A 15274-nucleotide genomic window follows, 5' to 3' on the forward strand; every position below is an offset into this window, starting at 1 on the left:
CAATAAGATTAACCAGAACCTGCCCATTACACTATTAACTATTACAAATGTGAAAACCCATCCACTGCTGGAAAATATTACATTTCCTTTTTCATAAAGAATATATCCGTTTAAAGAACATGTTTTCATTCCTCTTTAATCCTCGACATTTATCTGACAGCTTCAGTATCTCTTCAATAGTATTTGACTTGTAACAGAGTTTTCCTACGTTGTGATAGTACTTTAATGAATAAATATAAGTACGTTGTGACTGCTGCAAACTATTACATTTCCCTTTCATAAAAAGCAACTTTTAAACATCTCAGAGTGTCACTATAGTATTTGAGCCTCGCGGGAACCAGGCTTCAGTATCTGAAGTGTCAGGATGAGTTTAATGGATTTTCTGAACCAGGGGTAGAAAAAGGCATAGATGACCGGGTTCAAACACGAGTTAAAATGTGCCAACCAGATCTCAAAAGCTGCAGACGAAGCGTCGACGGAAGTGTCTTCGCCTGCCAGAGCGGGGAAATAATACGGACAGAAACAGAACAGAAACACAACAATGACAATACCGAGAGTCCTGGCTGCTTTCATCTCCTTTTTCTTCACGGTTACTGTCCCTGAACACTGCGCTGTTACAGCTGCAATATGGGAACGCATGGCTCGAGCCTGAGACAAAGCCACGATAAACACCCTGGAATACAGAACTATGATGACAGTAATGGGTATGATGAAGGAGAAAACAAGGTCGATAACTCCTGCAATGTAGTTAATGACAACAACGCACTCTCCCAAACAAGAGTTCGACCGGCCTGGCTTCTCGAGGTGATCGTACAAAAGCAGAGGTCTGTAGAAAACAGAGACAATCCAACACAGACACACCAAGATTTGTGCTCTCCTCTTGGTGACTTTGGTGCCGTAGTGCATCGGGTCACAAATGGCTATATAGCGGTCAACAGATATGAGCACCATGTTTGCTACCGAAGCAGATGTGATGATGTAGTCGATAACGTAATACAGAGTGCACACGATGTCACCGAGAAACCAGCAGGCCTCGATGTAGATTATTTCAACGGGCATCAGCAGGAGGCCCACAAACAGGTCGGAGACAGCCAGGGAGAGGAGGAGGAGGTTGGTGGGGGCGTGGAGCTGCCTGGAGAGGAAGGATAGCATACAGACAGATATTGTAATTATAAAGCTGGAACAACAATTGTATTAAGACTTGAAAAATGTAACAAGGCAAAGGAAAAAAGGAACTTTTCTGTCATTTCCAAGTATGTTCACTCCTAAATGTTCATACAATTCACCAGATCAAAACAATTTCATCTTAATGGTCACTATTTGTACAATTGATAACATAAAAGGTTGCCTGAAGTGTGAGATGGAGATGATGACCAGCAGGTTAAGAGCCACAGTGATCAGAGAGATGGATGAAAGCAGGACATAGATCAGCATGGCCTGAGTGTACGGATGTGTTGGTTTCTTGCAGGAGGAGTTGAGTTGTGGGTAGCAGAGTTCATCTCCATCTAGGCTCTCCATCCTCAGAGAGAGAGAGAGGAAGCTAAACCATGACCTGCAGAAATCTGTCGCGCAGCTCTTCTATCACTCTCCTTCCTTTCCTCCTCCACGCAACAGCTTACGTTTTCTTTCAGTTGGAGAGTATTGTCCCTCCTCCCTCGATCTTTTTTCCACAGTGTATTATCGTATCGTCATCTCAAAGTATACAAGCTTTATTTGGTTATCAAAATGATATCTGTAGTGATACATACCGGTAGCGCTAAAATGAGTCTTCATCCGAGATGATCCGTTCTTGGGTTGGTGTTGGTTCGGAGTTGGTTAAACTTAAAAACGTACCCTAGCACCAGATTGCTTTTCCACTAAAAGGCGCCATGACATGATGTCATGATGATCTGTATTTCTCACGATTTCTGACAAAATCAGATTTACTCAGGACTGTCTCCACTCGGACTTTAATACAGCTACACCATTGTTTGGTTTCCATGGTAGCGCGTCTCTTTAGCAGCACGCGCAACTCAAAGTCTGAGAGGGCGAGGAAGATTGTCACAGAAAACTGAACAAGAATCGACAACACGACCCTCTGCTCACTCCTTTCCTGATGGCGCTACAGGCCGCAAGGCAGTGCACTTACCATAAGCATGTTAATGTAATACAGCTCCGGTTCTTAGAAAGTCCTAAATCAAATAGTTTAACATGTAGGCCTGAATGGTCTTAAAATGTATTAAATATGATTTAAAAGAAAAGAAAACACTATCAAATTAAAGACTTTCTCATGCATATAAAAGGAGCACATCACTAACTCTATGGTGACTATCATGCAACCCTTACAGCTGATTTAAGGTTTGGGTTTATTAAGACTACATTTTGCTTTCATTTGCTGCACATGGAATTGTGTATCACCACTATGAAGCCTTTCGTTCAGTATTTTGGCCTTTTTCTGAACCAGAAGGGACAGACAGGATTGAGTTAAGTACAAACAAAGTGAAACAAGAAATCTTAAGGTGACCAAAATGATAAAACGCACTGTTGTGAAACTTTTTAAAGTTAGATTAAAGGTGTAAGCCGTTGTAGAGACCTGTCAATCACAAGGAAGAGAAGCTCTAAAGCAGGGGTGTCAAACTCAATTTAATCGCGGGCCACATCAGCATTATGGCTGCACTCAAAGGGCCGGTTGTAACTTTAAGACTATGTAAAAATAAATACATATATAAATATATAAAATAATGTATTATATGACATCATTGCCTCTGCATTGGATTATTATCAGATAGGGTAATAACTTCATAATTAACTACGTATGAAAGCAGAAGTCTAGGGCAAATAAGTCTCTTCAGTGAGAATGTCACAAAATGATTTGAAAAGAAAAGCAAAATTCTGAAAAAAAAGAAATGACATTTAAAAAAGAGACATTTAAAAAAAAAAGAAATTACATTTAAAAAAAGGGTCAAATTCTAAGAAAAAAATATATATGTAGAAGAAAAAAAGTCAAATTCTGAGAAAAAAGTCAAATTTGAGATGCATTGTGGGACATGTAGTTTATGGGTAACGTGCTTATGTAAATCATCATGTAACCGTATAATAAACATATAATATTCTTTGCAAGCTCTTGTGGGGCCACAGAAAATGAAGTCACGGGCCGGATCTGGCCCCCGGGCCTTGAGTTTGACACCCCTGCTCTAAAGCATACCCTGCTCTTCCGGTGTATTTAACTCTAAATACAACCATCTAATTTCTTCATATTACCTTCTATGTGATTCGGCTGACCGGATCCTTTATGCAAAAACCCATCATTCGTAAATATGCCGAGTCACAAATGTTTCGTCATCAAATAAATCATCAGCTATACAATTATTAAGTTTATTGTTTACTTTGAAAGATTAGTCTAGTTAGCAACGATTGCATCACATGTTGATGTCACCGCGTGTTTTTTGTTTGGGTAACACCTATAATTGCAGTCATGTAATATGACACTAATGAAAGCAGGTGTGAAAATGGGCTTAGCAAGAGGTTCACAGCCAGCCCAGTGGGTCTTAATGAGGCACCGTGTGTGTGTGTGTGTGTGTGTGTGTGTGTGTGTGTGTGTGTGTGTGTGTGTGTGTGTGTGTGTGTGTGTGTGTGTGTGTGTGTGTGTTCATTTTGCCATAGCATCTAAGCAACATTGGATATATTAAAAATACATTATCCAAACAGAACAAACTCTGATATGCAGATAATGTCTCATGTGTTACTCCTTGAACAAAATGACCTTTTGAAGCGATATGTTCCCCACAATGTCTGTTAAAGTGTTATTTAGTTCATGTCATAAATAAAAGCCCACAAAGCAAGTATTCCCATTTATGTTTTTATATTTTTGATTGATTATACACCATCATGAAAAAGGTAGTTAAAGCATACAGTACAGCATGTTTTGTCTTCTTTAGGCCACTGGAGGTTGCAGGGTTTGATCTCAAACAAATCTTCACATTGTCTGCAAGACCTTGACAGTTTGCACGTTTCTGTGTTTACTTAATGCTGGGTGCTTTGTTACAGGCACTCTCTCAGATTCTGTTAATCAACTCAGTACCTTTCAATGCTTTATAGAGCATTCTCCCTCATCTATCTCAGAGAAACAACCACAACAAGAAACCCAACAAAGACCAAAGTAATTTAAGGATAGGTACAAAATCAATGTATTAGTCTGGTAATAACAAACATATGTGCTTGTATAGATTCATAAAGCAATGATGATTGAACACAGATTCTTTATCAGGGCAAAGATGAAACAAAAATCATTTTGGGTCTTGAACCCATTGGTCGCTTTCCACGAAAACCTAAGAAGAAACACAAGTTACCGTAAGTTGTTACTCACTATCATACAACAGATTTTTCTCCAAGACAACTTACTTCAGTCCTTTTATATTAGTTGTAAGACAATAACCTCATTTTTTTTCTTCCAGTAAATACACTTTTATCTCTTTGGAAATGTCTTGTTGCATGTTGTTAAGGTAGTTGTCTAGTAAGGGCAGAAACAAAAGGTTAAAGGTGGGGTAGGTAATTTTGGAGAAACCAGCTCGAGTGCGCTAGAATTTGAAAATACACAACCGGAGAAAATCTGCCACTTCCTTACAGAGCCCCTCCCCCAACACACACGAACGCGCACATGACCAATGAGGGCACGAGATAAGTTTGTGCCCCGATGGAAGGCTGACAGGCAGGTAGGCCATCCAGTTACTTTAGCCGGGCCGGCTCAGATGATTGGTCGTGCTTTTTACAGCGCTACGAAGGACATCTTTTAATGGATTTGTTGTCAAAGCACTTCAGATATTCATTGCTATCGGGATGTTAAGAGCATTCCATGGAATATAACAACAAGTGTATCTCGAGCCGGTTTCTCAAACGTACCTACCCCACCTTTAAAGGTAGATGTTTTTGTTTGATTTCTGAGGTCTTTAGGATGTTTTTTAATTCCCATGATCTACATGTCAAGTCAAGTGTCACAAATTAAGCCACACTTTTGCTCCTCTTTGATTTTATTTAGACTTTTAAGGTTCGTACATATTTCCCGCGTTGTGCGTTCGCTGACTTCTTTTGCCAGAAGTTCAACACTATTTAGCTGGCTTTGTATTCCTTTAAAGACAAATTATATTCATGTTGGTAATCTTTGAATTTACTCTTATATCCCCTCTTCAAAACAATCATTTAGTTTGTTAGAATTTATTCTGCTGATATCAAACCAACAACAGGTGCATATGACACCAACTGGAGGTACAACGAAACAAGAACATGGGCAGTCACCGTGCTGCCTTAGGTGAGACACAGTCAATTAATTCACTTGCGTCATTTGGACAAATTCCACCGTCGCGAACCCTTGCAAGCTTGCGAACACGGATAGTGTGAATCTGCCTTTATGGAGCAATTGTAAAAACTAGGGCTTTCAATCAATCATTCATCTATTCATCACATGATTGTCCATAATAGTTACTGGGGTCCTAACTTGGTGCTTTAACTTCTTCCTTGTCCTGATTGAAAGTTGCAGAACAGGTGTGTGGAAGGTTTGTGAGCCAGTGGATGTTACAGACTGAATGCATGAGCTTAAAGAACCACCATCCCTTAAAACGTAAAGTTTTTCTCAAGGACGATATTGTGGATATTCTGTTGTTGCCCCTGATTGATAAGTGGCATCAGAGGTTATGGAAGGATGAATCATCTCACCTAATTATTCCAGGCCATGGTGATCAAGGCAGGGTTTTTGTCCTCGTACTTTGCGAAGGCAGATCTGCGCCTTCTTGCACCTTGGCTGCATATCTGGGAAGCAATAACGGGAAAGAGACATTAATATTCTTAAATTTGACAAACATACGCTTCTTTGTTCCATATTGAATATTCAGATATTGAGCATACCGGGGCGCAGGCGTTACTCTGATTGACACACAGCTCTAATTTGCAGTGTAAGTAGACGTTGGCAGAATTGCCAGCGAACTGGAACGAGTTGAAAGAGAAGAAGTTGGACGTTCCCAACCCATTGCCCTCCACTTTCACCGTCTGGTCAGCAGGGTTAGCACAGCTGCTCAAAAACGTGCCAAAAACAAAACACACAGGTTTAAAGACACATATTTTTAGATTAGCTTTTTATTAACAACCCCCCCACTTTAAATGTTCTTTTAGTCTTTATTATTTACCTACCTTTATATTGTTTTATTTATTTTATAGGTCTTAAAGAATTTTATCTTATTTTATTAATCTAACATGCTTCAATAGCAATTTTTCTTTTTACGTTGGTCTTTTTTATTTGTTAATCGTTTAACCTTTACTAGAATTATGGCATTTTTATTACTATTATCTTTTTATTTCTGTTGTTTGTTTGTAGCCTTTATTTATCCAGGTAAAAAATCCCATTGCGATCTTTTTTACAAGGGAGACCTGCCGCACATTGGTAACACATGTAACAGAAAACAAAAAGGACACATACAACATAATGACAGGGGTACAATTTACAAACTTATTCACAAAGACAGGCTCCAGGAGTATCAAATATCATTTCATCAAGCTGTGCAGGGGAACAAAAATACTCATTTTCAAAATGTTTTGCAGAGTGTTCCAAGCTAGAGGGGCTGCGCACATAAAAGCTTTAGTGCCTAAAACAGTCCTAGCACTTGGTACATGTAATAAAAACACATCCTGGGATCTTAGGCAATAGCTACTAGCGACTGTCTGTGATATCAGCGAGCAGATGTAAGGTGGTAGTTTACCCAGCATGGCTTTGTATATGAACATGTACCAATGACTGAGTCTCCGAACAGTAAGTTGTACCTATATGTTCACTTTGTCTCGTGGGGTTTATATTTTATATTGTTGCATTGACTCAGTTGTCTTGTGTCTTATCTGTCAGAGAGAAACCATTATTTATTTTTATTTTATTTGTATTATCATTATTGTACCTCCTTGTGTCTATTAACCTGATCAAATGTTATATTTTGCTGCATGTACCTTTTAAAGTTCTTAACAAATAATCTGAGGGGAATTTCTTGTTGTTTATTTTTTACTTGTGATGTGTCATTTTGTAAAGCACTTTGAGCTGCATGTGTTGTATGACAAGCGCTATATAAATAAAGCTTTATTATTATTAATCAACATAAGTATTTCTGAGTATCTCACCCGTTTGCGATGAGGTCATATCTCAGAGCTCCGCTTGGCGACGGCTGATTGGTGGCCCAGCAGGAGTCCATCACCATGACAACCACTTTTTCATCGAGGCCCTCTGTCTCAATCTCCACCCAGATGTGCTGGTCCAGTTGGATGTTGGTGTCTGGCTGGATAATGTTGTTACGCTCAGCGTCACTGTAGGCCTTCATGGTCAGATTGTACTTCCATTCTCCAGAAGTCATCTCCTGCATCACAGCCCTGGAAGACAAAGATACATCCTAACAATACTAGTCTGCACACAAACATGAAAGGTAAGCTCATTCTTCTCCTTGTAACAAAAATGTGACTTCTCTGGAGGTATACAATGTGCCCCCTTCACACACCTGTGTTTCAGTCTGATGGCCAAGCTCTTGATCTCCGGCTGAGCGTAATAACAGGAGAAGTCGATGAGCACGGGGCTCTGACGGTTGATCATGCCAGAATCGGAGAGGTTCCTCCTCATGATGGTGTTCTTGTAGATAACTTGACTGTTGTTTGCCTAATAAATCACATGTTATCAGACATTGTCACTGCACGTTCAGATGCAGTTCATTCACCTTTAGATTTTCCTAAATACATATCAACAATGTTCCTTCCTACCTACCTACCTACCTACCTACCTACCTACCTACCTACCTACCTACCTACCTACCTACCTACCTTCCTTCCTTCCTTCCTTCCTTCCTTCCTTCCTTCCTTCCTTCCTTCCTTCCTTCCTTCCTTCCTTCCTTCCTTCCTTCCTTCCTACCTACCTACCTACCTACCTTCCTTCCTTCCTTCCTTCCTTCCTTCCTTCCTACCTACCTTCCTTCCTTCCTTCCTTCCTTCCTTCCTTCCTTCCTTCCTTCCTTCCTTCCTTCCTTCCTTCCTTCCTTCCTTCCTTCCTTCCTTCCTTCCTTCCTACCTACCTACCTACCTACCTACCTACCTACCTACCTACCTACCTACCTACCTACCTACCTACCTACCTACCTACCTACCTACAAACCCTGCACTACAAAGAAGGATTGCAAACACTCTCTTGTGGTGAAGGTGATTTGCTGCTTCTTGATAGTACATTTTGCTGAATAAAAAAGATACCCACCATGACCACTGTACCACAAGTGTTGCTGCTGTTGAATTTGAACGTCACCATGTGGGTCAGTTCGTCCATTTCAGCTTTGCAGGCCTCGTCATTGAGGTGTAAGAAGGAGTAGTCGATGCTTTTGTCCTCCAAGAGACAATTGGCCATAGTAACTGATGCAGACTTCTTTGTGCATTCTGTCGGCTCACCTAAACGCGTTAAAAACATTTGATCTATTTAGCGTTTGTCGAAATGACTTGTCCTAACCCTAACCCTAACCCACAACAGCACAGTTCAGGGAGATGCACAAATTATTCAACATCACAAAACATCTCTAAGTTCATTTACAATTACTTGAAAGACTTGTTTGTGCATTTTTTTACCTGAATAACATTTTGAGAAAAAAAAGAGTGGCATTATATCAATAGGTCTTATTTGTAATTCATTTCTGCTAAAGATCTACATGTTGCCTTATTAAGCTGATGTGCAACATACGTAATTAAAGGAGGACTTTTCCTTCTAGAATTTTATGAAATAGATTTTGAGTCAATTGTGAGTTTCTCGCTGACTCACCATAAGCATTTGCCGATTTGTACTTGGAGGCAAAAATGGCACGACAGAGGCAGCGAGGATACCCGACGTGTCTCTCTCCGCAGAACTCATTATCGCTGCAGAACCGGTCCTGACAGGAGGCCCGAGGGACAGCCGCTGCAGACACACACCAGGGAAAAATTAAGGACAGTACTTTTGTAAATCTACTTAGTTACTGTACACCACTGCTAACATGTAAATCAAAAGAGCGACAGAACTTTAAAACAAAGTTGTCTTATATTTCATTCATTCATTTAGATCAGGGGTGTCCAAACTAGAGCCCATTTTGAATCGGGCCTCAGCAAATGTATAATGTCTAATGGAATATGGCCCACAAATGAAACTTGTGCTTGTCTTATATTGTACTTCTTAAATGTAAAAATATATTACACAGTAGTATTCATGTGTTAATTAGCCCACTTTTCAAATAGATTCAGTCAATTAAAGTTGGGAACATTTTCAAACAAATCTTAGTTGATAAGAAAAAAGCCCAATAACTTATTTACCTAACAAGCTTGACTACACCCTTCCTATTTCCACTTATTATAATAAATCTGAGGCTTCTGTTTTGAGGAATGAGCTGCTGACAAAATAAATGAAACCCTCTGGACATTTTATTAATTTTGCTAACTTATAACTGAACTTATGAGGCAATATACCTCTAATGAGCAGCCCAGCCCTTCATATATTTTCTTGTATGTGGCCCTCGGTGAAAAAAGTTTGGACGCCCCTGATTTAGGAGATCATATCAGACCTATGCGTTTATATTTAAACAAAACAGAAGATATGGAAAGACAGTCTTACGGCAGCTGGTTTTGGTCGTCCATCGATCCACGGTGACGTTGCTGTGGAGGCGGCAGGCCTTGACGTAGGCCTCCAGGAACTGGCACTTAAGACCATCCACTGCAGGGTATTTGCACAGAGTGTGTGTGCAGGCGGCCATGTAGGGCTCCGGGTCGATGTGCTCATGGCAAGCACTGAAGGGAGCCTCTTTCAGGAGATTACACCTGAGAAGTTCAGTCATCAATGACAGTAAGGCACATGTTTATAAGAATAAAAAGGTAAATGGAGTTAGAATACACCAACAAATGTTAGTGTGGCAGAGGTGGGAAGTAGTGGAGTACAAATACTTCATTACTGTACTTAAGTACATTTTTCTGGTATCAGTACTTTACTCCACTACTTATTTTTCTGACAACTTTTTACTTTCTACTTTGTTACTTTAGTTTTCATCTGCGTTTCATTACATTTATTAAAGCACTTTTCCAAATGCTCAAAGCTCTTTACATTACATATTACACATATCAGACATGTAACAGTGAATACAGCAAATTAGGGTGAAGTGTCTTGCCCAAGGACACAAAGTTATGGGTACTTTTTACTTAAGTACATTTTGAAGCCCATACTTCTTTACTTTTACTCGAGTAAAGAAGGTTAGTCAGTACTTCTACTTTTACCAGAGTATTTTGAAACACGAGTATCTGTACTTCTACTTGAGTAAAGGATGTGTGTACTTTTGCCATCTCTGTAGTGTTGAGGTATAGCATGTCGTAGAAGTTATTGATGCCTGTTTAAGAATCAAAAGAGAGTTTAATCTTTTACCAATCAGTTGTGCGGTTGCAGTTGATGTTACTGTCGGCAGCCTCAGCATATTCCATCCCACAGCTAATGGGACAACAAGCAGCAGAAGATTAAAGTCTGTCAATCAGCCTTATATTTAAAAAAGAATAGAGTAGTAGTTATTTAGACATTATGTTTGAGGTCTTACCCAGGTGCAGAGTGTTCAGCAGCCTTCTCTTGAATCAAAGGCGTGTTTGAATTCCCACATAAACCCTGCACAGCAGTTTCACTTGGTGCTGGCCGGATTCAGGAGATAACGTTGAGGATTATTACCACCAACACAAAAATATAATAATAACAGATGATGGCTTGATGACACAAACCTTTACATTAAAACACAGCTTTGTATTTTAAAATGCACGGAATTAGGTTAGTAACAGATACATGTATATACAAAAGTACATATATTCTAGCTAGCGGGCATGCACAATGCCAGGACCTCTGCTAAGTGGAATTTAACCAACATTAATATGATTAAATACGAAAGTGCTTTTCCTAATATGGCGAGTCAAAATGTTTGCTGTGAAAAGCAGATTCTGTCCAGTAAAACACTTTTAACTTGAATTACTCTACCAAACGTGAATATTATGTCTTTAGATCCTATTTCAAGTGTGTTGTTGTGTACCTGTCATGTGGATCAGTGCGGTGTTGCCATCAAAGAGGACATGAACGGTGTATTGGGACTTGGATAGCTGAGCAGTCACTCCTCTGTGATCCCTGGAGAGCTCCACACCGTGAACCACCTGAGCGCTGCCGTTGACCTTCAGCACCTTTTCATCCAGCTTCATCAACACAGAGCAGACATTTACTCAAACATCACAAACAATGGCATATCAATGAATAAGTCACCATATTTCAGTGGCTGAATGAGGGAAATACATTGCTTTGTGTTTATAAGAGACCCACTGGCTGTTGGAATGACAGCACTTGCATTGTGCATTTCCAAAAGCACATTTTCTTCTCATGGCATGAACACAGTTATATTTAGCCTTCTTATTCTCCCTTTCCTTTATTTCTAAAATGTGATCATATATAAGACGATAGCTGTCAAATGAAGGCAAAACATTTCCCTAAAAACTATTATCTATTATGAGAGCACTAAATACCGTAGACCTTTTTCTGTTTGGAGAATATTGTTTTTAATGGTACTCTGTGTGCTAATTAGAACGTGTGTGTAATTATCAATTGTACCAAGAGACACTAAAGCAATACATGTATTTACAAAGGGGGGAACATTTTAAAAACACATATTTTTTCACATAATATTGTCTTACTTCTACCTTTGGCACCACACCATATTTTCTTTTAATTTGGACTGTGTGCAAAGAGCCAGTATTATTTAGTCCTGCTGAAAGTCAGGCATTGTAAACAGCCTCCATCATAGGCTAGTGTTTTTTTTACTAATGTGCAATGTCTTTGCCTGTGTGTTTACGTCTTTAACGTCTCCAGAGAGATTTTTACAATTTTCAGTAAGGCCAGAATTCCAAACATGTCTGAATATCCTCTGTGTTTTTGTTTGTCACTGAACAGTAGAGTTTTATGAGGTCTTACACCCATTATTACCCATGTGATTGCTGCAGTAGATAACTTACCTGAACCCTGCCACCTTGTTCCAGAGAAATCTGAACATTAGGACTGTCGAGCTGCAGGATCACACGCTCCAAGAAACTAACATCCTTCCGGCGTCTTTCCTGGAAAACCCCCAGCACCTTGAAGCCAGGGATGACTGAGGGTCCCACCAGAGTGTACCCACAACGGTCCGGCACCGATTCAACTCTGCCGACAATGTTGATGACAGCCGAGCCGGTCACCGTGCACATGGTTTTAAACACGCAACTGAGGGAGGCAGACGGATATAAAGAGAAAACATCAGGAACTGGTTTAGACAAAAACACCGGAAAGCACTTGTATAAAAACTGAACAAAAAGGATGAAATAAAGGAAAAATAATACTTATATGATGGAAAATGTACACAAAGTGGTTTATTATTAACAGCAATTTAAGCAATTAAACCAACAAAGACTTTGACAACCAGATGAACTGATTAATTTGGCAAATTGTCCCAGTTTTTATTTGGTTATTTGGCTATAACATAAGTCATATGCTAATTATGAAATGTACACACAAATGTATAATAGGACAACATTATATAGTGATGACATTTTACATAGTAAAGGAAACCACATCTTGATTGGTTGACGGAGGCATACAACCATGAGACGATAATCCTATTTTAAATGTTTTTTCTATAAATCTTTGCTTTCAAAATGATTAAGAGTTTCTCATGAGCAAACTAGACTGATTGCAAGCTCAGTTTAATACAAAAGAACCCCGTAATTTTGTTTTTTGTGCCATCGTTTAATTGACTTAGAGACGTATTTGTTATCTCATGTGTTGGAGGGATTTGCTTTGTACAATTACTTCAAATATTTACCTCCCATCGCCCTGGCATTGCTCCATTGGACCGCAGTCATTAATGACCGTAGCGACTCCACTGAAGTCACACATTACAGAAGTGCAGGTTGTTGGGTCACTGACTGTTGTATTGGTCTTATAAACAACACCTAAGAGTCAGGAAAAGATTACGTGGGTGGTTTAAGTGCCAGACTTACAGGTGTATTGTGTTAACCAATTATATCCCAGGAAATAAATCATTCAAATGTAGCTTTTTTGAGGCCTAAAATTGCACTTTAGGAATGATTGTGTTACTAACCTGCGAGTCTGCATCCGCTCACGTCTGTGATGACACCTACATTCGTCTCGGCTGCCTGATACGTCTGTTTAAAAACTGAAACACCATCCACCTGTGCATCTGCTACCTGAAAAGTGCCAGGAAACAGTTTAGTAACAAATACATGCTGTCGTAAAAGAGTTTAATTCTTAAATCCAGGGGTTTTAAGTTGCATGTGACCACAAAGAAGTCGAATTAGAAGGAAACGACCCCTGCACTGACAGATGAAGTTATTACTAATAGGTTCTTAAAATGAGTTTCTTACGATGCAGAGATAATCCATTTATTTTAAATTGGAAACATTACACCATCAGAGAAAAAGCCTCTCTGGACCTGATTTGTAATTGTCGTTTGTCTGATAGCATGGCGTAAGTTGTGTTGACAATGGTGCTTTTGTACATGACAAAAGCCTTGTCTACTTGTATGTTTCCTGAATGCCTAATAATCCAGTGGACCAACAGATATGGCTCATAAATTGGGATGCAGTTTGTAGGTCTCCAAGCTCACATCACACTCTCTACAATACATGGATGTCTCAAATCTCTAAATATATACTGTTATTATACTTACAACGTCCCGATTTGTGTATCCAGAGTGTGTCCTGATTGCCAGGATTGCTTGTGACCCAAAGTTACCCAGTTCAACCTGTTGGATCTGACAACAGGAAACAGATACAGAGACAACTCAGAAAAGGTCAAGTTGAAAATGGCCATGATCTGAAATATCCCTTCTCATTACATGTATTATTATTACATGTTTGATAACTGATAGTGACACTGGTAACACTGAGACTGAAGAACACCCACTTCTGATTGTTGACTGTCTTTTAAAGGTATTATGTTGATGCATTTCCCAGCATTACTGAGGTTGGGCAGAAGTCGATGGACTCCAGATCCTTCTGGTATTTTTTTAGTGAAGACTGACAAGCCTCCTCTGTCAGCGGTTCCTCCAGACATGAAAATGCAGTCATTTTTAATTCCAGTTTGGTATGAGCCATTGAAGCAGAGGGAAAATGTGTTAGATTCGAAGGCTACCTGTTGAAAAATCACAGCGGAGACACAGCCAATCAATAACCTTCATAAAAACAGTTTAGATTTGAGAAGGCTTTTTATTCATGCAGTAACAAATTGTTGCTTGAAGTATATTTGTTTTCATATATGATTAGATAAATGATAAATGCCCCCCTTCTCTGCCTGAAACGCCTATTTAAAAAAAATGTTGTAACACAATGAAATCTCTACGTAACACTTGTGCTTCTATTGACTAGCGCTCCAACACATTGTACGTGATAGGCTAAGGGGCGGGACATATCTTCGCGGCTGACCAATCAGAGCAGACTGGGCTCTGGTTTCAGACAGAGGGTGAAAAGTTTGAAAACTGTTCTTACTTTTCCAAAACGTTACATGCCATATTTTGTACTGTAATGAAGCTGCCTGATTGTTGTACTTTTTTGTAGGCTACAGTGTGGTTTGAGTATGTGCACATCCCCTTTAAGGCCTTTACACTTTGGGGGGTTGACAAATAAACAACACAAAAATAAAAAAAATTGCCTGCGAATATTTTGCCTGAACTTATGTTTTCGTCTACCCTAGAAACGACTCCATACCCTACTTATGCAAATTGTAAACAGGCAGAAAGAGACATTCGATCCAACAGCTATGATGTAATATATGACTACATCTTTCTACTCATGACGCTCTTGAAATGTAAACAGTGCCATATTCTGGTTTATGCCAGTGCCAAATTACCAGTTTTAATTATTTCTGCAAAGGACCAAACAAAAGGCATATGTATTACTCACGTAGACTTTGTCGTATTTCTGTCCATAATAGGTGATGGGGCACGAGGTGATGTCCATCTCACCAGAACTGGTAAATATCTGGTTTGTTGCTGCAGTACCTAAATATTCCACAAATTAAAAAGAAGTTGACATTTTGTGTAGGTCTTTTGTTTAGTTTTATGCATTAGTGTCATTGGTAAATGAAAAAAAAGGAAAATATATGTCTTTATTAAAGGTTATAAAGGACTGATCAAGTTGTGCCTGTTCTCCCTGTTGATTAATTATTTTGGGGTTAGAAGATTGGTAGGACATTTTCAGAAATATTTACATT

General features: G+C 39.3%; 2 protein-coding genes across 2 annotated transcripts; both read right to left on the minus strand.

The window, feature by feature from the left end:
- Positions 1-312: 312 nt before the first annotated feature.
- On the minus strand, positions 313-1518 carry LOC117466965 (trace amine-associated receptor 13c-like). The gene is made up of 2 exons (XM_034110503.1): positions 1349-1518; positions 313-1132 (listed from the first exon to the last, which is right to left on the minus strand). The coding sequence occupies exons 1-2, from the start codon at positions 1516-1518 to the stop codon at positions 313-315; spliced, it is 990 nt and encodes a 329-aa protein (XP_033966394.1).
- A 4170-nt stretch (positions 1519-5688) lies between these two features.
- LOC117466395 (alpha-tectorin-like) lies at positions 5689-15021 on the minus strand. The gene is made up of 15 exons (XM_034109602.1): positions 14965-15021; positions 13734-13817; positions 13146-13251; positions 12867-12996; positions 12025-12268; positions 11058-11214; positions 10581-10668; positions 10415-10477; positions 9617-9819; positions 8795-8929; positions 8243-8430; positions 7503-7657; positions 7132-7377; positions 5878-6040; positions 5689-5781 (listed from the first exon to the last, which is right to left on the minus strand). Exons 1-15 carry the CDS (start codon positions 15019-15021, stop codon positions 5689-5691), a joined length of 2112 nt encoding a protein of 703 aa, XP_033965493.1.
- Between the last annotated feature and the right edge of the window lie 253 nt (positions 15022-15274).

The sequence above is a fragment of the Pseudochaenichthys georgianus genome, chromosome 21, assembly GCF_902827115.2.
Source record: "Pseudochaenichthys georgianus chromosome 21, fPseGeo1.2, whole genome shotgun sequence".
Lineage (NCBI taxonomy): Eukaryota > Metazoa > Chordata > Actinopteri > Perciformes > Channichthyidae > Pseudochaenichthys > Pseudochaenichthys georgianus.